Source organism: Ammospiza nelsoni, chromosome 6 (assembly GCF_027579445.1).
Source record: "Ammospiza nelsoni isolate bAmmNel1 chromosome 6, bAmmNel1.pri, whole genome shotgun sequence".
NCBI classification, from domain to species: domain Eukaryota; kingdom Metazoa; phylum Chordata; class Aves; order Passeriformes; family Passerellidae; genus Ammospiza; species Ammospiza nelsoni.
The window spans coordinates 55,223,156-55,250,919 of record NC_080638.1 but is presented as its reverse complement, the minus strand read 5'-3'; the positions used below and the strand labels follow the sequence as shown (position 1 = coordinate 55,250,919).

The following is a 27,764-nucleotide window of genomic DNA, read 5'->3' as shown; positions in this document are numbered from 1 at the left end:
AAGGTGTTCCTAAGGCAAAGTGCCCCAGAAATGCCAATGCTCCCTGTTATTCCTGGTGCCAAGTACTGAGTCACAGAGATTAAAAAAAAAGAAAAAAAAAAAAAGAAAAAAAAAAAGAAAAAAAAAACAGGGACAAGAAATGGGTTTGTTAAAACTCATACATAGAAAGGACATTCCTTAGCAAACCCTTCTCTACCTGGGCATGTCTAAATTACTGTGCCAGGTTTACTGTATTCCATCACTACATTCTCTTTTCTAAGACATTGGAAAAGCAGGAGGAAAAAAAAAAAAACAATCCATTTTACTCTGTGACTTCTCACCTTCTTAAAATAGCCCAAATTTCTCCTTTATTTTCCATTAAGCACAAACTCAGTTAGGAAATACAGAGTATTCTCTGGGAGCAAGTGTCAGCTCCAGGTATTTAAGCTGACAAACTCTTCATGTTAATGCTGATTTGTATAGCTACCCTAGGTGCATATTTTAGCTCTCCTGTGCACACTACATACTTCAATTCTATCTTCAAACACTAATCTCTTGTACCCTATGTAAATAAGTATTCAGAGTCTGTTGTGTGAGTGATTAAACAGCTATAAATATGAATAAAGCTCCAAGTAATTGGGTTGTATTTTAATTAATTTTAGATAAACTTAGCCCAAATTTTTCATTTCAAAGGTGTTGCATTTCCTAAGTTGGTGAGACTGCTACTCCATTTCCATGTGAAGCAGAGGGAAACAAAGCCCCCTCAGCATTTTCCCTTAACCTCAGCAGAGAGTCAGCACCAGTGCCTGAGTCCTGCTGGCAGCACAGAGACTTCTCCCACATCTGAAGCCTCTGTGGGCACTGGGTTTGGATCACTGGGTTTGGATGTCAAAGGAAATTTTGTCTCTTACTCTTTGCAAAGTCCATAGGAGGAAACAGCACCCAGGCACATTCAAGTGGATGAGGCTCTCTCTATCCCCAGACCCTTTTCTTGAGTTGATCCAGCTCTGTTCCAGGCTGGAAGCTTCCAGCCCAGCTAAAATTTGTCTAGAAAAATATTTTAAAATATTGAAATGCAAAGTTACCTTTCCAATGCCAGGGTTGTCCTTGATTTTGGACACAGCTCTCAGAAGGCAGGGTGGTGCTGGGGGAGGACAGAGCTGCAGGATGCCACTAAAGTTAGTGGCATAAATAGAGAAGTCGTGTGTGTGTGGCAGGGGTGGATGGTATTTCTTTCTCTTCGAAGACAGGTTGAGCTTCTGTGCTGCTCTGTATAAAAGTAACAGCAAGAAAGGACAATGTTACTTAGGTGTTAACAGGAAACTGAACCAGACAAACAGATGCCCATTGTCATCACTGCCTGCTTAACAAATCAAGTCATTGCATTCTAATCTGATTTCAGAAGGACAAGCCATCAGGACACTAATAAAGGAAATATGGGTAGAAAAATTACTGGCAAAATATTCAGTTAATTTCTCCACCAACAAAATGTCAATTATAATCTAACTTGTCTTTCTTTCCCCCAACAGCCTGACATCTGAATCCTAAAAAAACTAACATCTCACTGATGTAATAAAAAACTGAAAAAATACCCTTGTCACTGGCAGAACCAGATGGACTTTGCTGGTAATAACATTATGAAAGTGGTTCTTCGTACTCTACAAGTTACTCAAGGCAGAGGATAGCACTCCAAGTAAGCCAAGCTCAAGATCCTCTCCTGTTGGCTGCACAGAAAATCCTTGGATAACAGGAAATTTCCTTCAAGACAAATTGGTTTTGCCTCCCCAATTCCATTCTTTTGCATTAAAATGGAAAGCTATTAACAAGACACGCTTTAATGTGCTGAATGATAATGATCCTGCTTTTGAAATGTAGAATTTCAAAACATAAAAGATGAAGAAGGAGCAAAAATTAGAACATACAATTAAAATTATACATTCTTCCTTGTGAGTAAAAATAGGAACATAATCTGGTTTTTCTGCTATTCCCCATCAGCAGCACCAAACAATATACCAAGAAACCAAAACAGAAACTCTTGCCTACATCAAAACCCACATGAGAAAATCAAATTCACCCTGCAGAGTGATTATTTTAAGCAGAATAAAATATATATGTTGGCAAGCGCATGCTGGGCAGCTGGGCAGGCAATGAGAGTGAAACCTCAGTTCTCTCAAAGTCAAGGAGAGCTTTACCACCTGAAAAAGACACTTGTGATCTGACCCTGGGACTGTCAGTAGACAGTCCCTCCACAGATAAATATCATAAAAGCATCCAAATTGTTACCTTATACCATTACTTTGAATGGCTGCTGGGGCAGCAAAAGCACAGGGTGTCCCCCTGCCAGCATCTGGGGACCTGCTGAGACCACACTACTGATGCCAGCAGGTCTTTTGGGGACAAACCACTATTCTGCTCCATGCTTGCAGGATGAGGGCTTGTCACTTTGAACAAATTAGTAAGTATCTTTATAAAATGACTACTTTATATTTTCATCATGTCTTTCAGCCCAAGATCTCCAAGTACTTTTCAGCGAGATCAAACTGGCACTAACATCTGTGAAGTATTCTAAGCAACAGACCTATGGAGAAACCAAGGCAGTGTTTGCTGTCATAATGAATTTAGGGTAAATCTAGAACCCCAACCTTGCCAAGCATTTTGTCATCATTGTCAGGCAGCCTCAGGCTTAGTAAGCTGATCAGAGAGGGAAACTGCTCCTTTGCTTATATTCATTGTGAGAAATTAACACCAAGATTAAATGAAAATATTGATACCAAGAGCAGAAGGGCTGCACAGTTTCTTCCAGATGCACTATTGGCTTCAAGTGAGCAACAGTGCAAAGAACTGGCTGTGTCTGAGGAGCAAAACTGGACACTTGAGTACTTGAGTTAAAATTAGACAGCTAGTTAGTACAACAGCAGGACTCTCAATACAGATCTCCAAAATTCTCATCCTTTTCTCTATATTCCAAAACTTGTGTGTGTGTTAAACTCCTGAACCTTTGTATTTCAACTTTTGCAGATGCAGACCCCCTACATGCTTCCTTCTCCCTATATAAACACTACAGTATTTAAAAAAACACAAAGATTCATGTGATGAAAAAATGAGGTTCTAGTTCCAAACTCAGAGGGAGCCCAAAGCCACTGTCTTTTGAGGAACAAGCTGGACTTTTGCCTTTGAGGAAAGAAGCAGCTTTTGACTCCTACTGCATCCTGAAACCAGCAGGAACTGCATCCCACAGTGAAGCAAAACACCCCAAGCATGGGTTTATACAGAACCTCAAGAGTTTGGTGGCAATGAGAACAGATTTAACTGCCTAAATCTCAAATCCCCTGGCTAATACTTCATTCAGGAGGAAAACATATGCTGAAATAGGACACCAGGAACACAGTTGCACAGCTTCACTGTGGTTGCAGCTGCACATTAAAGCTGTAATGCCTCCTAAATTATATGTAGCTTTACTGTGCAGAAAAGAGTCTCTACCTGTTGGCACTGTCATTGTGGAACTCAAGACAGTCATTAGCATCTATCTCCAAGTACCAATTAACAATCCTGCTTATTATTTAATTGTCTTGTTGATTAATATGAAAGATAATGTTTATTTTCTTGTTTACATGCTATGATCCCTTGTTGAAATTATAAAAACTCCTCAAGAGAATGTCTTCAAAGTGCAATCAAGATATACATTAAATCCTGATGAAATAATTACTCCTGCAACAGATCTGGCTGAAGGAGCTCCTCTGGGAAACATACATGAAAGAGAATGAGATACAAAGGACAAATTTACTCAGGAATTGTGTGCTCAAGCAGCTAACTGCTTTTAAGCACTACACTCAGTTACTAACTGCACCCAAAAAGGCCAAACTAAGCAAGGCATATAAAAAATGAACAGGAAATGCCAGTTTCTACAAGTACAGCATTTCTCAAAATACCTCAGCAGCACATTTGTGAGACATTTTGATAAGCAGATCCAAGATACTGAATCTGTTACTAATTGCCTTAAGTTCTGCACCAAGACAGAGCCACTTTCAAACTGGTTCACTTTGACAGTGTGTGTAACCTTCCTGCACCTCCACTGTTCAAAGGACAGTGGCATATGCTACCTAAAGCAATTAACTGCTGTAGTGCTGATAAATCCTCTTCCTGTGAGTCTGGAGGGCGATGATTTTACTAAGAAATTTGGCAAAGGGACTGTTGATGTCCATGTGAGATAACAGGAAACTGAAAGCAGAGGAACTGGAGTAGCTGTTGTAGAAAATAATCAGTGCTTTGATGGGCAACCAGCCAACTGCACTAATAATGATGTGTGTGGTTCACACTTAAAAAGCATCTCTTGTCAGGTAACAGTGCACAAAGCTTAATTACAACCTCTCTGTGCTTGAATGCAAGAATGGCTTTGCCTGACATTAAAACAAGGTTATTTCTGGAGTTGGAACACCACAGACAACTTGCAAATGCAATATCAAACAGCTTGCTGGGTTTGATTTTGTTTGTTGTTTTGAGTTTTTTTTTCTAAAAGGGAAAGGGTGAGGATCTAATTGAAAGCATAGGGCAATTTAGGAAAAACAAAACATCACTATCAAACTGCAGACTATGAATATGAATTCAAGTAATAGTCATCCTCAGCTCCTATAAAAAGCACAGTCAGTTCTTTATACAAAGCAGTTGGGCAGCCCCTTTCACATGCTCTGCTTGGGCTCCTGGACAGGTCCAGGCAAAGAGCACCACAGAAACACTCATCAATCCCTACGTGCTTCTTGCAGAACAAACAGTACACTTGGTGGCATGCCAGCCACCTACTCATTAGGCCAAAATATAGGCCAAGCTGGTCTGGACATGGGCCCAAATGAATCAAGCAAAATCCAACTTCAGAAACCTCTTTATTTCAGTAAAATTCATGAGAGGATGGATTTACATGGAGCCAGTCCTGAGACACTCCAGAGTGCCAGATCTTCTGCAGTCCTTATCCAACAACACATTCCTGAATTTACACTTCAGTTTTCAGTTGCGTCTTTTCTCCAGAATTCCTTTCCTCAGGGGGTATTTGTTCCAAGGAGACAGGGTTGGAAAAGCTCTCCTAAACTGGGCCCTTTTTGCCTAGCACCACAAAGAACTCAAGCTCACTTTCTGTAGGGAGCCTTGTTTGGTGCCACATCCATTGCCTGACCTGCTTCTTTTTCTCATATTTAATCTTGCACAGGAGGCTCTCACACACACTTTCAGCACCACAATGGGCTGCCTGACCTTGTTCAGTATCAACTTCTGTTTCCTCCCAGAGAAAATTATTCCCTTTAGGGAATTCTACACAAAACATAAGCATTTCACTCATTTGTTTCTCCGGGCATGTGCCAAACATTTGTCATAGCTCTGTTAGCGTTTTACACTTTCCACCTATCTTCTCTCTCCCCATTCAGCCTCCACAACCACTCCTCTACAAAACAGTCTTACAAGGCAAACTAAACCCACACTCTCATGCTTTTCTTCCAATTAAAGCATGAGAGACATCCATGGATATTGCTTTTGCCTCCAGCTGTGAGATCTACAGTCTGCATTTTGCTTAACTCTTTCCCTCTTTAATAGAAGATGTCTTTTAAGACACTCTGGAGAGTTCTTTCCTCATAGCTAGGCGTCATGGTAGAAAATAAAACTAATATATGGCACATGCAGGGGCACTCAAATATCAAATGACAAGGGACAGTCTCTAACCTGCTCTTTCCCCCACACGATTTACAGATTACTAGGTTTTCTGCCATGCACAGATGAGACCAGTGAGGAAAACCACAGCCAGATCAATTACATAATGTTCAGCACCTAGGGAACAAGGCTGTGCAACAACAATAGCTACAAAGCCTGCTCGTTGAAACAGCCATGCCATTTTTAATTTTAAATTCTGCCTATGTTGTTAGCATGACATTTCAGATATTCTGATGTACAGCAAGCTGCTTCTAGCTTACACTCCCTGCACACATTCTGCACATTATAGCTGTGAAAGTAAACAGCACAATTTAAATCCCTCAATCACTCCTTCTGAGCATAATTTCTCCAAAAAAAAAAAAAAAGAAAATTAGATTTGAAACTTTCATAACTATGCAAAGTTATAATTTTTTTTCTTAAAACTTTGTGAATTTTATTAACCTTCAGAAGGAAGAGAGCTACAAAGTATACTTTGGTACCTACTACAAATCAGTCAATTGAGATAAAGGCAGAGGACTTAACGGACACAGTGCATTTACGGACAAACTGCCACAAGTCAGAAATAGAACTGCTTCCCATTATTAAGCTCCACTGACAAGAATAATAAAAGAAAACTTCTGCACATTCATTTCAACATGACTCATTAAATATTAACAGTTTTAGTGTTCTTGGCCAGTCTTATCTTTCAGAGATCACTATCATTATTCACATTGTGAAAATGCTGAAGGGCTTCACTGACAGGGTCAAGGCCAGACAAGTGCACAGTCAAGCCTTAAATATCCTGAACTCTGGACTTTACACAAGAGTATGCTTACTCAAGACTTTTGGTTTGACCTTGACAGACATCATGGAAGTGATTTTTATCCTGATTCTGAGCCATCTCCTAAGTTTGGAAAGTTATGGATGCAGGCTTACACTGAGAACCAGTCAGCTTTAAAGCAGAGTTTTCCTGAACTTTCCCAGTTCTCAGCACAACAAGGCATAAATCCCCCCACATAACCAATATCCCAATCTTTTCCTGCTGCCAACCAGCTCCAAAGGAAGCAGTGGGAAAGTCACAGCCTGTCATCCTATCTGCAGTTCCAGTTATTGTTTCCTTAATCACTCATCAAAACAGGCAACAAATAGACGGATGTCCTACAATACATCCTCCAGCACCCTGTCCCAAGCCTTCCACAACTCGCAGCATAAACTTGGTTGGCATTATTATTTTTATTATTGCTATTGCTATTGTTTGATTTGCAGTTCAAAAACTAGAAAGGTAGCACAATGAAAAAAATGCAGTTGCTACCCAAAACCATAAGGAAAATTAAAAACCAACAAGGTATCTGTTTCCACTAACAGCATTCACCTTGGAAAACATAATGAGATCTAAAAAACCTAACTTTAAAGAGAAAACCAGGAATATCTAAATACATCATGAAGGTTTGGAAAGGACAGGCACCATCTGTATTTCTAGAGTAAATTTTGTCCAAGGAGCCACTTATAAAGGATATGATAAATTTGAGGGTATGGTCTCTTTCTCCCCCAAGCTTACTAGGTTCCTGTGATGGATGTCCAATTTCTGGAGGACATAACACTTTCCCAACTTTGTACCATTACACAAGTTCTGCACCAAACCTTTGTTTGCTTAGCTGTCCCAGCAATGTTGCTGAGAAGCACTGCCAGGAAGAACAAACAATTAATGTTCCTTATTTCTGTGTTGTGACTTCCTCAATAAATAATTAGTTCATCTGGATCACAATGCACAGCCTCAAACAATGGCATTTTTATAATGGCTGAGGGTAATAAAGTTTCAATAGAAACCCATTATTCTGAAACATTCCAAAATGTCAAACCATATTTAATATTTCAAGGATGTTACCTCACCAACAGTGTCAGAGCAAGTATATCCAATTTGAGACAAAGTTCATGCCTTGCCTCATGCACATAGCATAATCTTGCAATTCAGACTTGAATTTCAGCCTCTCACTTTGACCTTGTAATTTTCTCTTACTATCTCTTATTAAAATCAGCAAGGCAGAAATAGAAATCAGCAGTGTTGACATATGAGGAACATCACCGTCTCACAGTTTTTTACCAGACAGTTTTTAACTACTCTTACTCTTAGAAAATTCACATCTCGTGTCTCCCATTCCTTATTTCCCCCCACCTCACCAGTAGGCATGCAGAGGAGCTTATTTCCAACTCCTGCAGCAGCTGTTACCTGGATGAAAACCACTACCACACCAGAGTCAGTCTTCTCTTTCCAAATTAAGAAGTCCCAATCCTTCCAACCTCTCCTCACAGGTCAGGCTTCATTGATTTCTGACCATCCTTGTTGCCTGTCCCCAGCTCTATTCACACTCCATGAAGTATGGAATAAAGGCTTTGTGCACCAGTGAGCAATAATCAAGGCTCACCTGAGTTCAGGCACAGTGCAGACCAAGCAAAGCCACTTTGGGATAAACTCAAAACAATCTCCAGAAGATGAGAAGCTAAAACAAACCTGCAAGGTACTCCTGACATCAGCAGAGCTCCCTCATGCTGTAGTGACCCAAGAGATGGTCCCTCCACTCTGCTGCTTTTTAATTTAACAGAAGCAACCAATCTAGCTCATCTTCAAGCATTCAAGCAATTTGCATACAGGTAGCCAAGAAGAAAATTTCACCACACTTCTCTGTAATTTTTCCCCAAGTTTAAGAAACACCAAAGGGCAGATCCTCACAAGCACTGACAATTGCACTCCAACCATTTTTCCTGCTCTCCCAAACCAGTGGCTTCTGAGGTTGCTGCTACAAAATTGTCACTTCCATGTTCTCTTCAGCTTGTAGATTTAAGACATTTTTCTGGCCAAAGAACATTGCTTCAGCAGCCAGAATCAGTGTTCAGGAACTGACTTATATATATAGATATATAAATATATCAGAATAACAGCTAGTCACAGCAGCCTGCCACATACCATTTCCAGCTCTGCTCACTAAGGATGTTAAACAAAGCAAGAGCTGATGAACATATTGCTGCACTTCCACACTTGCTGTTTACAACTGTACCATATGACAAACTGCTGAAAACCTGGGTAGGTTAATCTTTAAGTAAGCAAGACTGTCAGCACTTAATACAGAAATATGTCGGTTCCTGGGCTGCACACTGCATGGATAGCTGTGCACTGAAAATACAACTACCTGAATGTCAGCAATATTTCCCCACTCTGTTTCATGAGCTAACTGAGCTAAAGCAGGCAGAGCCACATCAATCTAAGCTCACTCCTTAGGCAAAAGAAAAAGTTGGACTTATTTGCCAGCAAGACACAGATGCATGAAACAGTCAGGTTGAGCAAAATAGAATTCTAGTCTCATTTGTATTCTGTCAAGAAAAAGTAAGAAAGATATTTTTAAAACTACAAAGTAATGCACCTGAAACAATGGTGTTAACTAGGCCTTCACTACTGAAGTAACACTGAAATTGATTACTTAAAATTTTGCTTTGCAGTATCAGCTCCTGGTGTACAAAAATCATTCTGCTCATTCAAGCTGCTCCAGGGAAGAGGCAGATGTATTTGCAAGTGGAAAAGATGAGAGATTAAATACATGACATGGCTAACAAGGGTTCATCTGAAACACCAGATTCAGACAAATATCTGACAGGAGAGAGGAGAAGCAAAAGAGGGGAAATTCAGTATCTCCATGTTCCTGACTGCATATAGTGGTCTGAAAACAAGGTACCACCTGTGAATACAATGCCTTCTTTACAATAAATGCTCTGAGGTGGGTTACATTTTCCTGTTACCTTCCTTTGACCCAACACACCATCCCCACAGATATACCTTTCTCCTCAGTTCCAGATCCCTCAGTTCCATATTTTATTGCACATCTAAAAAATCCACAGAGGATCCATTCCCACTTCAGCTGAGTTTTATTTCAGATGCTTAGTCAAAGGCTTGACACCTATACTGCCAACCAAATAACTTCTCAGGGGGGCATTTACTTATTCCTACTGTTAGGGAGTTAAATGGTCACTGACAGCACTAAATGATGCAGTGGAAATCATCCAAGTACAGAAGTGGTATGCCTATAAAATAAGTATTTTTAAACAGAGGAGGGACACATGGGCTTCTAAACCCAGGGTTACTATGATTTATTTAACTGACATCAGTTCTGAAGTGATATTTCTCAGAGGTATAACAGGCTGATACTGCAGAGCCCTTTAAAATAACACTTTGCAGGAAAATTTGAGATGCATATTTTTCCATCTCTGCAGATGGAGAGATCTGACTATTTCTGACCCAAAGATGGTAACTTCAAATTTCAGTAAAAATGAGCAACTCCTGAAAACCTGCTTGAGACACATTATCAAAGAATATTCTGAAGCTTGCCCTGAAGTCCAGAAAGCTTCACTAATAACATTTAGATTAGATTTATTATATGCTGATTAACATCCATTGAGTCCTTTCCTCCAGAGGCCAAGTGCTTCTTAATAAGTGAGCTGCAACACTGAGGACACAAAAAGCCAAACAAAGCAGAAAGCAAGCCCAACAGCAGCACTAACTAATGATGAGCAAGACACTGGCTAAGCTTTTTGAAATGTCCTGCCAAAAGAACAGATTCCATACTCCAGCAGGAAGGATGAAGAGAGTTTTAGAAAGCCAAAATTCAATATTTCATAGAATATTAAAAAGTAGCATCAGAGTATTCCTGCAGTTGATCAAGCACTGCAGCTATAGTGCTGGTGCATTGTTTTGGCTTGACATTTTATTTTTACAATAAATGATAATGTGGGATGTCTTGTTTTGCGACAAGCACAAGCAAGCAAAGCTCTGAAAAGAGACAGTGACACGTCAAAGTCCATCTGCCCTGCAAATCACATCCTGTACACCATAAACTGAATGTTAGAGTGACTCCAAGTCAGTCACAAAAACGAAATCTTCAATTAACTATCAGTCTGATTTAAAACTATTTCACCTGCTAAGTCTCCCTGTCTTAACAATGGTATTAAAATAGTTAAATATGCTATTGGAAGAGTCTGAAAGTCACTAATAAAGTTGTACAAACAGGTGCAAACTGTCAAATTACATCCCCACAGGAAAGTCACCATTATCATTTTACCTATGGAATGCTCCGTTCCCAGTGCAGAAAAACCACCAGTGCAGCTGCCACTGCTGCCAGGCTGAGGAGCCCCAAATAACGGAGTCAGAGCAAGTGCTGGTGTTCAGGATCCAGGAACCAAAAAAGCAGGCAGACTGGGAGGGCTGGGCTGAGGGGGAGGCAGGAGAAGTGCTCCTCTTGACAAGCTAGGAAGGGCAGAAAGAAAGGAAAAAATCCAAGGGGGAAGAGAGATGCTGGTAGCTAGGCAGCAATGAGATTCCATACACTCAGGAAAACAGAATAATTAAGTGCATTCAGCTAGAGAGGAAGGAGAAAATAAAGGGTCATATAGAAAAAAAAGGGAAAAAACCAAATAAAATTAAGGGAGAAAATATTAAGTCCAGGTGAGCAGAAGATCCAAGAGAGGACAAAGTAAGAAGAAATATCTGCACCACTCCAGGCAAGTACTTCAGATCTTTTCCTAGTTTAAAATCCACTGACCACCATTTATGCTCATAAATAAATGCAATCCTTGGTACCTCTGAAGGCATAGATCCTCCCCTCCTTGTAGGCACATCTGTTTTAAATCGTTCTTCTTTTCTTTTCCTCATGGGCATGAAGCATGCCCCAGTATATAGAGCTAATCCAAGACCCAACCACTGCAACCACTGTCTGCACTGAACCATCTACAGCAGCTCAAAAAGTCACCACATCTCCTGGGAGGGCTGCCTCTGCTGCTCCAGAACCTCTTGTATTATCATTCAAAGCACTCAGGGCTGACAAAAAAAAAAAGCACTCAGGCTTCCTCAGGTGTAGCCTCAAATTATAAAGACCTTTAAGGTATTTGGTCAGCAGAAAACACAGGAAGTGCTTTGTTGTGCCCCCATTCTGCTCTCAAGCTGCAGTTAAGACCTAGAACATCCCCTCCAAAATCCTGACCTCATTACATGGTCTCCACATTACTAGATCCATTTTTCCCTCTCTTTTTTTTCCCTCTCTTTTCCGCCTCTTCCTTTTCATATTTCTTGCCAATCCGGTTGCCACCAAGTTCCCTCCTTGCTTTTATCTGCCACCTCCTGCATGGTCAAACCTGCTCCCACACAAATCCTACAGCCTATGTCATCCAATAGAGGCTTCTCCTTCCAAACATATCCTTAACACTGCTGTCTTGCACATCTCTCCCATACCATGATCCCTAACACTCCATACAGGAGCTTTGTCCTCCAAAGCAATGACTCACAGATGCCCAGTCCTGCTTCACCACCCAGTTCCCTCTGAGACTCTGTCAGACCCTCACCCTGGGCTCTCCACCTTGGCTGATCTTCAGTTCCTCCCCCTTCTAAACCAGCAGGCATACCCTGACCCCAGATCTGCTGGCCTTGGGGACATTTTCATGCTTTGCATAGTGTTCTAACTCAGCACTATTCATGTCCAAACTCCACTTTCCCCTCTTCTCTCAGCTACTCCAGGTTCCTCACCTGTCCCTTTTTCTGAAGCCCAGCTCAGTGTCTCATCTCACAGTATCACAGATGAGCTGTTCCTAGCAGGGAGCCTGGCTCACCACACACCAATAATGCAGTGTGTAAATGCATGATGCTGTATTAGCAGTGATACCAGTAATGATGTTCTGCTGTTAAACACGCTGTCCTGAGAGTCATTTGTGCTTCCAAGAACAAAGCCTAATAAATTCAGGCTTATCTCCTAATTTATCCTCCTCACGGGCTAACGTGAAATGGGATATACCTAAAGCACACACTCTTTGTTTGTCCTTAATTATAGGCACTATTATGCTGCCACAGCAACTAGGAAAGCTTAAGCTGCCCTAAGTGATACAGGATACTGCACAAAGCCTCACACCCTGCCCCATCCCCTATCCCCACAGCACACTGGGAGACCTGTGGGTCACATTTGCTCTCTGGGGACAGGGAGCAGCCACATTCCAGCAGCGTGGCACAGCACAGGCCAGCCCTGTGACACCTGCTCCCTCTCCATTTGCACATCTTGCTCTCCCTGGCTCCATGCAGAGAGCAAAAGGGGGACAGGAGGGCATCCCCTCTCCAGCCCCACACATCCCCCTGCAGGGATCAGGCTGCTCCAGTCCTCCACTCTAAACCCAGAGTAAGGACTCATTAAGGAGGAAATTTTAATTATGTATTTGGTTGCCCCTGAAACAGCTGGATGCTCCATTTCATCTGCACATCCACAGCTCCAAATTTCTCAGCCACCACTCCTGAGCAGTGACCAAATGGTAGCAAGAGAAAGTGGGGCTTTTGGGGCATTTAACAAGGAAGGGATGATGCACTGAGGGGCTGCTGGGCTGCATTAATGCCATCACATCCCTGAGGAGCCCTGCAACTCCTATGGCACTGTGAAATAGGGACAAACCATGCACAAGGTTTGAGTGTATCTGCCAGCAAAGCAGCCCTAATCAGGAAGGGCTTGTACCCCACTTTCTGAGGTCACTAGTTCAAATTAAATTTTCCCCCATCACATCAACACAGGTTTTCTTGGGTGTGGGCTATGCTTACTGAGGGAGCTTTAACAAGTGACTCTGCTTCTTCTCTTGACCCATGATTCATCAGGAATTTACTGTGGTTACCTGCAACTACAGCAGAGATTTCTGTTTCAGCCTCACAGACTAGCTTAACTACCACAGGTCGGCACAAAAATCTCTAACTCAGGATCCAACGAATCACAGATTTTCTTCACCTTTTGATGAACTACTACTTATTCATAACCCAGTTATTCATATTATCTGTCGAAGAGGTTTAATTTGTGCCAGTTCTGCACAAAGCCAGCATACCTGTGCACCCCAGCAGGGTACTGAGCAGAAGTTTACAGCTATTAAATCCAGGGAACTGTGAACTACATTATGAGCTTAGAAGAAATATAATTCTTGCTTTTAACAGGACAGAGAATGACAGGCTGAAGTAATTTACCTAGAAATATCTTAAACATGGCAACTTATTAAAAAAAATTTGTTCATCTTTTTTTTTGCTTTTTTCCCCTGCATTAAATTCTGAAAGTACCGATAGTCATGGAATAATCAGGTTTAACAGGTTAGCAGTAATATATGCCTCAAGTGTTCCTAATACATCATAATCTTCTTTCACAGAATTTGCATCACTGTCAAACTGAACTACTGATTTTCAGTTGATGCTTTTAACATGTTTCTATGGTTACTTTCCAAGGTCGCATCAGAGAAGCCTGAACAGCAGTTCAGGAAGACAAAAGGCATTTTGCATCTTTCACCATATTAAATAATTTATGAAAGTTAAGGCATCCTCAAGGAAAAAAAATCATAAAAGAATAGGTTCTGAGGTTATTTTCTTTGCAACAGTTTGAAGCACAGCAAAATCAATATCTCTACAAAAGCTTTCAAGATGGGACTATTTGACTAATGTTCCATATGGTACAAAATGCTAAAGAACACATTCTAAGTTTAGATCTATAGGCACAAGCCTACATGAACTGCATGAATGGACTTTAAAGCAAAATGTGGACATCTAATTTGCTGCCAGCAGCTTCATCTTTTAAATCAGGCACTGAGGCATTGTCTCAGTATACAACCTTTAAAAGATGCAAAAATAAAACTGAAAAAAATGAAGTAAAACCAGTAAAGACAAGCTTTATTATTTCCACCATTTCTTATTCAAAGCCACACAGATTTCATCTGTCCACTAAAATGTTACAAATTTTGACTAGTATAATGAAAGCTTGTACATAAAATATCTGAATTCTCTGCCTACCACTACACTAGATCAGAGCTTATTGGAACTAATTGAAGTGTCTAAGGCTTGGAACAAAAACACATTAGTCATTTAGTGGTTGTGCTAATATTGCTATGCCTTTCCTGCAGTTTCATTAGATACAAACTGCTTCAATACCCTAATCATATGCTCAGTCACAGCACAATCAGGACACAGAGTACTGACAAGCTGTCCCACCATGCCTAAAGCTGATAAGGTGTCTGCTCTATGAGTAACCTCAATTATTGACTGTATTTTATGGTCAATCTAATGACCAAATGCTTATCAGTGAACCATCAGGTGCCTGTAATAGGATAGTGACCCTTAGTTTATATGTACCATTACTGCTCATTAGTGAATAATTAGATTCTTTAATCCAAATTCACAGGCATTAAAATATGATGGAATATCCTGACTCCAGTAAAAGACAACTATGCTTATTTTAACTCTTCAGATGTTCAATTACATTACTCAGAGATTGTATATTTTGTTAAGAAAATCTGCTTTCAAAAAGCATATCATATGCAATGTTTTATATCATGCCTAAATTGACACAGCTTTTCCAAACATGCAGGAGGATGATGAGAGAGGAAAGATAATGGGTGTGATTCACCACTGTGATTCCCTGGATTTATTATTTTAAATGGTTTTAATTCTGCAAAGCCCAGCAACATCGCAAATAATTTAGAAACCTGAAAACTAGTGAGTGCTATGTTTGGAAGATTAACTTTTCAAACCAAAGCAGGTGGATACAAGGGAAAGGAGTTTCAACTATACAGTTATTTCCCTATTTCAAAGGCAGCAGTCCCACAGCAGCAAATGCAAACCAATTTGAAAAGATCAACATCAAACAAGGTGAGAATTTCAGAAGAGGGACTTAATGCAGTTTGTCTTCTGCTCAGTGCTGCTCAGGGTTGCTAGCTTAGATACCTATTTTCTTCTAAACAGTTTTAATTCCTCCTCACTGCCCTGTCACTGCTCAAATCTTCCTTCGAGCTTGTGCACCGAGGGCAGGTAAAAACACCACAAACACCACCCCCCCACCCAGCTGCACAGCCACTGCTGCCACCACTGTCACCAGCACGGAAACGGCACGTTAATGGTGACAGCTCCGATTTATTGGGGGTCTGGATTCTTCTCCCAAGGGAGTGGTATTTTCTCTTTTGTCACAGAGCCCATTAACCTCTTCCCAAGTGCATGCCCATTCTCCTCCTTGCTGCCCTTCTCCTGCCTGATTTTTTTCACCATTTCCTGTCTTCCCCCCATGTTCGCGTGACAAGAAACCCCAACTTTGCTATAAAGCTTTATAACAAAATATGCCAATATTTACTTAGCTGCAAGCACAGCCCACAGAAGGGTCCTACAACTATCTCACATATTTTCCCTTAGTAATATAAAGTTTGTTCAGGTTCCTTATACAAAAAACCCACCTGGAAACAGGTGTAAAGTGCAGAGCACTAGGCAAGGCACAGTTCATGCCCCACCAAGGGACAAAGCCAGCTGCATTCTTCTTAAATCTGAAGAATGCAAGAATAAACTTCTCTTGAAATGTAAGGGTGAACTGGAAGTCTCTTCACAGGCATCCATAAGCTGTGCTTTTTGCCCTGGCTCTCTCGTTCTGCCAGTGACCTACTGAGAATCTCCATTTTCTGCTAAATCCTCTGGTAACACAACCACTGAGTAATGTCTGGCAATTTGCTTGCATGACACAGTCAGATGTTAATCAAAGCCTTCCTCCTTCTGTGACAGATCACAGTGAGGAAAAAAGCTTAAAACTGATTTAATTTCTTAATACGCTTCTGTCTGCTGTCTTTAATATTTGGCTTTGATTTTGAATACTTAGTGCTTCTCTGCATTTCTTGGTAATGAATAAAATACTTTTTTTTTTTTTAAGCAGAACATAATTAAGCTTGAAGAAATTAAATATGACATTCAAATGAGAAAGAGCTTTGGATGAATATGTAGATTTGGGCTGCACATATTAAAAAATCAGTGCATTCCCTGCAAAGAATATCTTAAAGATACTCATTTTAACCATGGGGACCTCTTATGCCCAGGTATCCTTTTTGTGGCATCTCTTAGCTAAACTTTTCCAAGTGAGGACATGAACTCTCTGTCCTGTCTTCAGAGTTTGTGACCTTACAAATACAAAACTGATTCTCATCAAGGAACAAACTGGAGTAAAAAACCAAACCAACAAATCCAGCATGGATCTCCCTTCCCAGGCACAAAACAGTCCACAAGCAAGAGTATAAGGGTGTTATTTCAGCAAACAGAAACTCCAGTTTTAATGTGAAAAAGGCATTTTTATGTGGCCAGGAAACCATGTCCCAACCAAAAAGTTGGTTGTGCTAGGACCTGTACAAACACAGTGAATGCTGTTTCATGAAAAATAAGATTGGAATACTTTATTAATGTGGGAAAAAAAACCAAACGTATCTAGTGTTGCTGTGGCTCAGGAAATCACAGATGCAGTTTCCACAAGCACCCTATGAAGTCTTTTTCTTCCAAAGTAACTAACCCTGCACCCAAATACAGTGAACATTAACATGTAGGCATATTTTTGCCTAGAAATTTTATTCCTAAGGCAAAACAGCCCTTTTAACAAGCCAAAGTTTCAACCACAGCATCTCTTGCAAAAGGAGGATGTAAACAGTTGAAGGTCCTCAGAAGACTTGGTCAAAGAGAGGCCAATGGCTTCCAAAAATTAAATATATGTGTGTCTGTGTGACTATCGATATATTAACTGCATTTATTCCAGTAGAGAACAAAACAAAATCTGCCAGTCTCTGCATAACGTGAGTAACACACTGGCCTTGCTATGAAGTTCAGATTTCAAGTGGCTGAGGAGTTTCAGTACAGAAAAAAAATCAGCAAATACAATGAATGGGGACTACAGCATGACACTTCAGCCATGACTCTTCTTTCATCTCCAGGTGCTTCTGGAGAGAGGATTAGCTGAACAGACAGATGAAGGAGGGAGAAGTGAATGCTGCTGCAAGAGTCAAGGCAGGGATGACCTTCCTCAACAAGCTCAAGGCTGGATGGTGCAAAGGGAAGGAGACAGGAGTGGGAGAGTTGAAGCAAAGGAGCCTGAGTGCCAATTTACTGAACAAAACCCCCCAAAGTGGGGATATCCTAATATCTGTGGTTCCTGGATAAGCCATTTCTGCCAGTATCTGTATCATCTCTCACTCACCCTTGAAGATTTCTTCCTCTTCCCTTCCCCTCCTGCTGAGAAAACTGCATGGCTTGAGGGTGGAGGACTCAGCATGGAGACTTTGATCCATTAAGGTCCCAATGGCAGAAGAGTCAAAAGAGAAGGAATAACAGAAACCTCTCCTGAGGTTATTCCCAAAGTTGGGGGAGCAGCCTGGCCATGCCCTTGTACCCATCTGAGAGTCTGCTCAACCTATCTACAAGTGCCAGGGACCAATGATGGATCTCTCTCCCCCACAAAATCATTGTGAGATATTCTTTTTCTTGTGTTTCAACAAGAACAGAATAAGAAACAGAAGTGCTTTGTGCGCAAAAATTTCCATCAGCTCTGTCCATCAGTTGAAAAATTCAAGAGAATCAATTTTGAATATAGGAAACATGGGTAGGGAATAAGCAATGTACTAATGGGGTTTTAAAATGTTTTAGCTAGCACAGAGCTGCTAAAGCTATAAAATTCTGATTCACTCAAGACAAAGACAGATTCATGAGAAGCAATTAGGGCCTGATCCAACATACAGTGATGTCATTTGCAGTCTTGCTGCTGACTTCAAGAATCTTTGAATTAAGTCAATGACACTCACTTCACAATAAAAACAGAACTGAGTTTTGCTGACCAGTGACAAAAGCATCACTGAGAGAAAATATTTTGGGTCTTATTTTATACTATTAGACACTGATTTCTTTGTTTCAAGGAAGGTATTTTATTTTCTGGCTTCCCCAGTGAAAGAGAAAAATCTTTGCATTTTCTTATGACATACAAATTAACACTGAAATAAATCCAAAGTAGATTAAGCTAAAATCATACCCACAATATGAAATACAGTAACAAAAGCTGTGCTCCATCCCATCTAAATACTTTGGAAAAGATGCATCTGTCCTTGCTTAGGCAACTAAACAAGAAAAGAGATGTCTGAGCTTCTCCCTTTACCTTTCTTTTCCATTCCCACTGATTATTTCAGATACCTGTGTTTGAATGAAACAAATCATCCTCTGCAGGCCACCACTGCTCTGTGTTCATTTAAACCCTCAGCACAGAGACAATCCCCTAACTTGCACACAGTGCTCTTGGGGCAGTCATTTCCCAACCTCCAGTGTACAGACAGACTGTGACACTCAGGCATTTGACATTTCAAATCATTGTACCACATTCTTTTAAAAAAACAGAACTTTGAAAGTCAAGCTCATTCTGAGGTCAGATTGTAACTTATAGTAAACATAATTTATTTAATGGTATAACACATCTTAAAGACCAATGAAAAGGAAACAATACAATTACCATTGTAATTACATTCTACGAGGGATTCTCAATGCATAAATTTTACTTTAGTGCCATTCATAGACATACGCTTTTCAATATTGTCTCAAAATATGTTCAGCTCAGAATTAAAAAAGGAGTTGGAATGCAAGTACAAAGCCCTGAGTTTTGTTGTTTTAAGTACCATCTGCTTGACAGTGTATTACATTTAATCAACATTGCTAATTACAACAAACATCCAAACAAAACTAACATTTTTTTATAAGACACCAGAACAGGGAAAAAAAAAAAAAAAAAAAGATTGTTGTGGGCTATTGCTAAAAGAACGTCAAACTGCTTTAACTGTTTCTACCAACCATGGAAAAACTTTTATTGGGACATACAGGCCATGCTACTGCATAAAAAAATACCTTTTTTAAATCTAGATCTGAGAGAAAAAAAACTTGTTACTTCAGCTTTTGCCCCAAGGAAACCTACAGAACAGCAGACTTGTGGTGAAGAGGGTCATTAAGGACTAGAAAAAGCCCAACACAGGTTTCCTTGGGTTTTTGGCCATTAAGGACTAGACAAAGCCCAACACGCGTTTCCTTGGGTTTTTGGCCATTAAGGACTAGACAAAGCCCAACACAGGTTTCCTTGGGTTTTTGGTCAATAGAGGTTCCAGGTCTCCAGAGAGAGAATCGGGGTGTCCCCATCCCATCCCTGCTCTCCAGCGGCAGCAGAAAGCCACAGCCATGACCAAGGCACCAACTCCACCCCTCAGCAACCAGCACCTTGGCAAAGTCTGAATAACATTTCCCAGCTGTCTGAGGACCCACGAGCAGTTGTGGAAAGCAGGAAAAGAGGAACTACCTTATGAAGAAGGAAGCAGCAGCCGAGGTACCTGCCGAGACCGCGGCCGGAGCCACCGCGCTCTGGGGCGCCGCCGGGCCCGCGGGGTCGGAGCTGGGCTGCCCTGGGCCGAGCTGAGCACTGGGAACATCTCGGCCACTTTCTGCTGCTGCTTCTCCCTGATAAAAATAAAAACATATGCACAGGTTAGCACACTTCAATACATGGCCAGGACGGGGAAAAATTCCACACAGCGCTTCCAAAGCGACTCTGCGAGGGTGAAGGCGAAGATCAGCGGAAGGTGGGGAGTGATACAGGTGGACAAGTGTACCACAGGAGGTTCAGCAACAGAGAAAGTAAAAACCATGACCAGAGTGGAGGAGCAGAAAAACATAGAACCTTTGTGAGGAGTAATGCACAGTTAAACAGTTTGACAGGCATGAAGAAATGCAAAACGATAAGCAGAACCCTTTTGTCTTACAGTGCTATTTGGGAGCAAGCAGAACTGTTTATCTGGCTCAGTTATGACTGTCAAGAATTATTTCTCAGTGGCACATCACCTACAAGACCTATCTGTTTAAGAGGAACTAACCAAACAGTCACACTTGTAATATGTTTCCACATGAATAACCCCAAGAACTAAATAAAAGAAAATTGATTTTTTTAGAAAAATATATACAGCCCTGTTTTTCAGTATTATTTTTCTTAGCGGCACAACTGTACAGCACTTTTCTCCTGCAAACCATTCTAGTGGAAGAACAGGAGAGACTGGAGATGCATCTTCTCCAGCATAGAGCATTTGCAATGTCTGAGACACAGTTTGGAAGGAGGTAATTGTTTTGAGATTTTGTCAAAATTTCAGACATCTGTATTGTGAAATTGTGTCAGGTTTATATCTTTATGTTTAGGCCACTAACTCTTTCAAGTACTGAGTTCAATTAAGCTCCATCAGTCAAATGCTCATTGACAGTGCTGGGAAGGCTCCTTTTCGGAAGAACCTGCTCTCTGTCTGGGAGTCCTGAGGATTTAATTAAAGATGACACCACAATAAATATTTGTCAAAAGAGTTAATTGCTTCATGTATGATAATATATGATGTTTCTGTCATCTGAAATACTACTTTGACATTTCCAGCTAATTAGCTAAAACAGATTCCAGGAAAGGAGACAGCCTTGTAATGAAGCGCAAGCACAATTAGGTACTTCCTAGGATGCCACCAAATTTTAAATTTTGAGCTGCCATAGATCATGTTTTACAACTATAGATATGCAGACATGGCAATGGGGCACTCCCAGTTACATACACACCCTCAATTTTCTCATACACTGACAATACAAATAGAGATTTTCTCATGAGAACTGAGGCAACCTGGTTATTAGGTACCAAGGAAAAAAACTTTGCCAACCAAGTAATGCTCAACTGGTGCATGAAAGCCTGTCCGGAGTTTCATCTGGACTCATTCCTATAGGGTGAGTGCTGTATTCCCAGTTCCTAACAAAGTCAAGAAGAAAAAAGTGTACCCAGCTCTTTTGAAGGTCTGTTCTTTCAAGATCAGTACTATTATCAGTATTATGGAGTGGCTGAGTAATGCTTTAGCATAGAGTGCTACACCTAAAAAAGGACTTTTATAGAGCTGACCAAAGAGATCTGAGGCTGAGACACAAAATTCATTCATGCAGATTGACTTAATCCTAGTGAAGCTACTCATGCTAGAAGCCAACCTGGAAACTTTGAACGGCCCTCTGCAAAACCCTTCACTTTGTAATACAGGAATCTCATGAGATCAGATTTCTCTGTGATGAAAACAGAAAGACCAAGCACTGCTAGAGATTAAGACAGGCACAAAAGAAATGGTGTGGAAGGAAAAAGTACTTTAAAAAAGGAGTTTGTCTGTCCATCCTATCCATGATCTACTGGCAATGACAGCCAGGAACAGAGAAGCTTGGAAAAGGATCAGATCCACTCGTGGTTAATTGCTTATAACTAAGTGATGGAGTAATGAACCCTGAGGCGGTCGATAAAGCAGGTATTTGATCATTAATGCACTGAAGCAACAAATGTGCGGTCTTGACCTGTACCAGTCACAGAAAGAATATGGCACGTGGAACAACATGCAGGTGGGTAAAATCCAGCATGACATCTGAAATTCAGAGTTACGTGAACTGGCACAAAGTGCTGACAGCAAGATGAGCTTATACGGCTTCAGTAATTTACAAAGTAAAAAAATCTACACCACAGCCTCTGGAGGCAGCACATGGAGCCCACAGAGGGGCACAGCAGGGACTGTGGCCCACATGCTCAGTGACAGTGGCAGGGTGGCCAGCAAGAGGAGGACCCAACCTGCAATCCCTGGCAGGAGAACATCTGTGTCTGAAACGTGCCCAGGTTCTGTCAGGGACACAACCATAACCCTCTGCCACAGAAACTGCTGTCTCAGATTCAAAATTACAGGCTCAAGTCGAATTCCCAAGACAAATTTTTTCACTCACTTTCAACAAGGGTTATACTAGACAAGAGACCTTGACATAAAGAAAATTGTGTTCAAGCAACATTTTGAAAAAAAGACAGGAAGAGCAACAGGTTTCTAACCAATCACACTAATTAATGTATAATCTAAATGATGGTATGAGCTAAAGCTAAATATGAAATCTTTAGAGTTAGCACAAAACTTCATTGCATTTTACAGCAAAGTGTAATAGACTTGTAAGAACTGACTGGAATCTGTTAATAGATCAATTCCTGTAAAAGCTATTCGCATTTAAAAATATAAGCCACGTGTAACACACATTCCTTTTACACCACTTTTTTATTTCTATGAGAAGTTAAAAGCCTACATTTCTAAGAGACTGATGATTGTGGACATATCAGGCATGTAACTTGAAATACCCAAATCAAACCTGATATTTCAGATGGCAGATGGTTAATATGCTTTCCAAAGCAACGTATCTAAGTTGAATAAATTGCTATTCCCACATTAAACACATTTGAAAACTCATACTGTAATTTCTTTTTCTGTAAGTTTTATTCTGAATTTTGTGCGAACATAAAAAGAGGATGAGGGGAAGCCAATAAGAAGGCACTGATTCTTGTAAAGGAACAAAAAGTGAAGGTATACAAGATAAAACTATCAGAAGACTACTGCAGAAGACACCCCATATAATTTTTATTGTCTTCAACTACCCAATTAATATTAAACACAGAGGTAACATCAGTTTTGCTGCAGGATGAGAAGTTGAAAAACAACAAAAGTTCTTCCAAGTTTAGGATTCATTTCAAGGACTGTTTGCACCATCCAAAGGTGACAGGATTTTCCAGCACAGCCACATGCAGCTCTCTCTGAGAAGTTACCTCCTCAGGTGATGAGGAAGGCTCAGGTATGAGGAAATTTGTCAGGTCCAGGTCATTTACCCTGAGGCAAGAAAACTAAAGGCAACTAATGGGACCCTCCTGGGCCTGGACACTCCAGTGTGCCTCACCACAAAAAAAGAAAGGGGAATTTATTTTTTTTTTTAAACTAAATGCACCTCCCTCATCTCAACAAATATTTTTCTGAGGACTGTGTGTGGAAAACAGAATTTTTTAGAGGAATTTGAGCAACTTTTGACTTTTCCAAGTATTCAACTCAGCACAGAGAGAAGGCTCCAGACTGCAGCTGAGAGGGAGCTGTGCTTCTCCATCTAATGAATTTTCATAAATCATTAATGATCAAATATAGAAAGCACAACCTTGTCACTACAAAATGTTACTGACTACACTGAATATTTAAAATGTCATAGGGCTCCACATCCAGAGAGTAATGTTTGTTTCAATTTTCTATGAAAATATTTGCTGGACAAAAGCCATTGGAAAAAACCAAAAACCCTTTGGAAAGATGCTGACCTCAAAAGGAAGGATTTCCAAAACTGCTCTATAGGACCCCTTCCCTCCACTCCGTCCAAAGCCACATGAAAATTGGCACCAGTAAGAGCACAGCAAGGATGACATTTGAAAATGTCACACCAAGCATTCTGCACGTGCAGGAATGAGCAATGTCTTGGTGCTTCGTGTCACTGCCTGTGCCATGGACAGGAGGGCTTTGGGTCCAGGGCCCAGCACCCATCCTGAGGACATGGGGCAAGTCAGCCACACTGCAGTCCCAGCTGGCAGCATCCACACACACAGCTGAAGCTGGCAGGGACACAACAAGCAGGTACAGCATGAGCTGATCCCAGCTGAGAGGGCCAAATGCCAGGGGCAAGGGCAGCATGAGATGGAGGTGACCTGGCATCCCCAGGCTGTGGTGGTGGAAGTGTCCTGGGCAGAAGAGGGGCACCCCTGCCCCATCCCTGATTCCCAGCACACGAGCTCACTGCTGTGACTAGGTGGCAGGAAACATCTGCTCAGGCTGAAGCAAGTCAGACTAGTCCAAAATTACACTATAAAGAAGTTGGCCCCAGATGAAATTTCCAGATCCACAGGACTTTGTCTGGCCATTACCATCCAAAGGACAATTACAACTCTAACAAGCTCTTTACACATTTGAAGTGCAGAGCCAAAAACTAAGCCATAATGTTTCCAGTTTTCTGAATATTTCCATTCTCTGGACATTGACCTTTGTTCAGAGAATGTCCAGGAATCCAAAACGCCAAACGAGGTCTCTGAAATGCATGCAAAATATGTGTCTGGTGACAGGAAAGGAAAACACAGGACTATAAAAACCTATAAAAATAGATCAGTCCCAGGATAATACTGTCATGGCAGAAGAAAACCAGAAGTTTGGATAGAGCTACAAAAGAGTATTGAGAACAGAATCACTAATGAGGGAATGAAGAAAATTACATGAGCCTCTATGAATCTAACACACATCTGTTTATCAGAATCACAACTGAATGTAATTTATTTTAATTCAAAAAAATTGGTCCCATAATGAAAGCATTTAACAGGGCAGTGCAGGTGAAGCACTAAGTGCTCTGGGACAGCCTGAATCTGTACTGGTGATTTTTTCCCCCTAATTTTTTCTAACTTTTTTTACCCGTTTCTGACTAGCAGGCAGACAGAGGATTTTGAGAATTTGCTCTAACTTCCTATTTTCCCCTTTCTGCCTAGAACATCACAGTCAATTAAACTGTAACAACTGCCTGATGTAACGATTTTGCAAAATATTAAGCCTACTGTTTATATATGATAAAACAATAATTTTCCACCTAAATGATTCATGTAAAAAAAGGCTCTTATGACCTACTAGCACTGACTGGAACAAATGTGACGTAAATGTGGAGCTGGGTAATGCTCACACTATAAACCCTTCTTTCCCATAAGCGTGGGCAAGTCCTGCATGCATCTCCTGTGAGAAAAGTCTCCTCCTGACTGACGAGCACCACATAAAGTTAACAGGGCAGCATATGCCAGGCTGAACTGAAACGTATTCTGGATAAACTTTTTACTGCCACTTGGCATTGCTTCTGCCAGGGCTCATTACAAAATAAGCAGGGCATTTTATAACTACAATACACTGCTGCAGTCATTTATAACCTGCAGCTGGGATGTGGTAACAGGAATGCCTCAACCTGTAGTTTCAGACTTTTATATTCATCTCATGTTCAAAGTAAATCAATTGCAAAGCATGATGTCCCTTCTCTCAAAGAAGGTTTTTCAGCTACAAGAGTTGCTAATGCCTGGCTTATGATCAATCTCTGAAGATGAGGCAGAAGGAGAAAAATTATAGAGAAGGAGAATTAAATAGAAAGAGGAGGCCCATCTGCTGTCACAGACTGGAAAGTAATATAGGCAATCCAAAGGCAACTCCGGAGCACTTGCTTTTTGAAATAATTAAAGCAGGTTTAAGGTTTGGATCTTTACCACCAAGAATCATTAGCAGCCTGTGCTCCATGAAGAAAGGAGATAACATTTTGGGCAGGGCACACACCCAGCTTCATCGAGCACAGGCATCCTTGGCAGTACCAGGATGGAGAATCAGTAGCTTCTCCCTTCTGACTAAGGATTTTATTTCAATCTGACCCAGATCTCTCCTAAACCATGCTACCTGGTCCTTGAAAAATTTATTAGGTTCTGAGCAGGCCTCAATCTACAAAATGAAAGGTCATTCTTCCTTCCTTCAGATTGAGAATGTGGGCAATCCCTGCAGGCAAGGCTCTGCTAGTGGAAAGATGTCAGCAGGCAGTGACAGAACAATTCCTTCACATTTCAGCCATTCAGGACACCCATACCAAAGACACCGCAAGAAATGCTCTTTTTTCTTTCCCTTTTCACAGCAACCTGACCACCAGACATGAACAACACACTCCTATCTGCACATGCAAACCCACCACCTGGAAAGTCAGGAGGGCATGAAATGAGCTACCACAAGGACACTGATCCTGCTGCACATTAACACTCTCAAATCAGGACTTTTCATGTGCACTGCATTTAAAACAGCCAGGCTAGAGGGAACTGTTTCTTCTAATGCCTCTAGGCAAGCATCAGAAAGTGTTGCCCAGAGCCCTCCCTGTTGACTTCTATTACAATAGCTACAGCCTCCAAAGCCAAGAAATCTAGCTGTGTACTTCCCTGGGTATTGCTTCAAATGGACAAATATACAGTAAAAATCCCTGCTTTTTGTCAAAGGCTGATAAGAGCAAGCAAAGGAATTCATTAACAGGTTGATAATAATGCAAATTTCTGTCATTTCAGGATTGGGTTTCCTACAACAAGACAAATGTTTTTCCATTAGGACTGACTTCCATGGGCTAGATGTGTTTCTAGCAGCCACTAAACACAGGAGACATGCGGAGCCTTGAAATGGGAGAACTTGTTTCACCTCCCTGACTCCACAACAGCATTTCTCAATGATTTGGGCAACTCAACAAAAATGTCACCATATCTTGATCACTCTCTATTCAGCAAAAGAAATTACCATGTTCCCAATTTCATTAAAATCACTGTATTGTTATAATGATTGACATACAATGTCACCAAATAAAGCAAAGGTGGACAGAGATTGTCATATTTAATTTCTATCTCAATCACACTTGAGCTGCTTATATATTAGATGTAGCTGCTTTAAAAAGAACATCCCTTGGGATCAATTTGCCTGACAGCTACCACATGGAAGGCACCCACTGACTAGCAGCTCTCTTGAAGAGGTACAAGCCCTCATTATGTGAAGGGAAAACTGGCTCTTTATTACACCCATATTTAGAGACAAGGCTCAGTTACAGGCAAGCTCATGAAACAGCATTAGGTTTGCAAAGACAAGGACAGCTGTGATCATTGGAATCACTGCTGAAGGACACCAAGGTCCCAAATTAGGGATAGAGCTGTGCAGATGACACTCTCCTTGTGGGTGGGTGTTCCTGCTGACCCCCCTGTTTGCCCCCAGTGCTGGGGCCATGTAACCCAGACATGATTCACCATGACCAGAGTGAAATCTGCAAGCCTGCAGATGTCCCAAAGCTCTTTCAAGTAACAAAATGCCAATAATAAGGAATTCCAGAAGAAATTCCCAAGTGTGACTGTGCAAAGCAGCTGCCCCAGGAGGAGAGATAAAAGAGGCTGGGAGCCTTCTCTTGCTTGGGGAAGGGAAGATTGAGAACAGCCTGGCTGAGTTTTACAAAGTCATGGAGAAAGCCAATACTTCTTTGCACTGGGGTAGTGAACTCATGGAACCTGCTGGCATGCAGAAGGCTGTGGAGCTAGAGAGTGTTTCAGGGTCAGAAGGGGTTTGGATAAATTCCTGAACAGCAAGTCCCTAAACAGATCCTAAAGGGAACAGACAGGTATGTGCCCCCTGTGAATTATCCAACTGGGCATGCAGGGGAGTGTGAGCAGACTGCAGAAAGCAGCCAGGCTCCACAGCTCTCCCTAAATACCATTTCCAGCTTCACTGCTGGAGACAGCCCTGGGCTAGACAGGCTGCAGCTGAGACCCAGCAGGATATTACTAATGTTCTTATCATTCCCATTCAATCTTTTCAAGAGAATCTTACCATAACTAGCAACA

General features: G+C 41.1%; 1 protein-coding gene across 1 annotated transcript in view; it reads right to left on the bottom strand.

Annotated features, from left to right (window-relative positions):
- Positions 1-27,764, bottom strand: part of KIF26A (kinesin family member 26A) — a 94,767-nt gene that overhangs the window by 27,246 nt on the left and 39,757 nt on the right. The window contains exons 3-4 of the mRNA XM_059474849.1: positions 19,809-19,966; positions 1,065-1,248 (exon numbers count right to left, since the gene is read on the bottom strand). Of these exons, the coding sequence (XP_059330832.1) occupies positions 1,065-1,248; positions 19,809-19,966 (342 nt within the window). The remainder of the gene's footprint in view (positions 1-1,064; positions 1,249-19,808; positions 19,967-27,764) is intronic.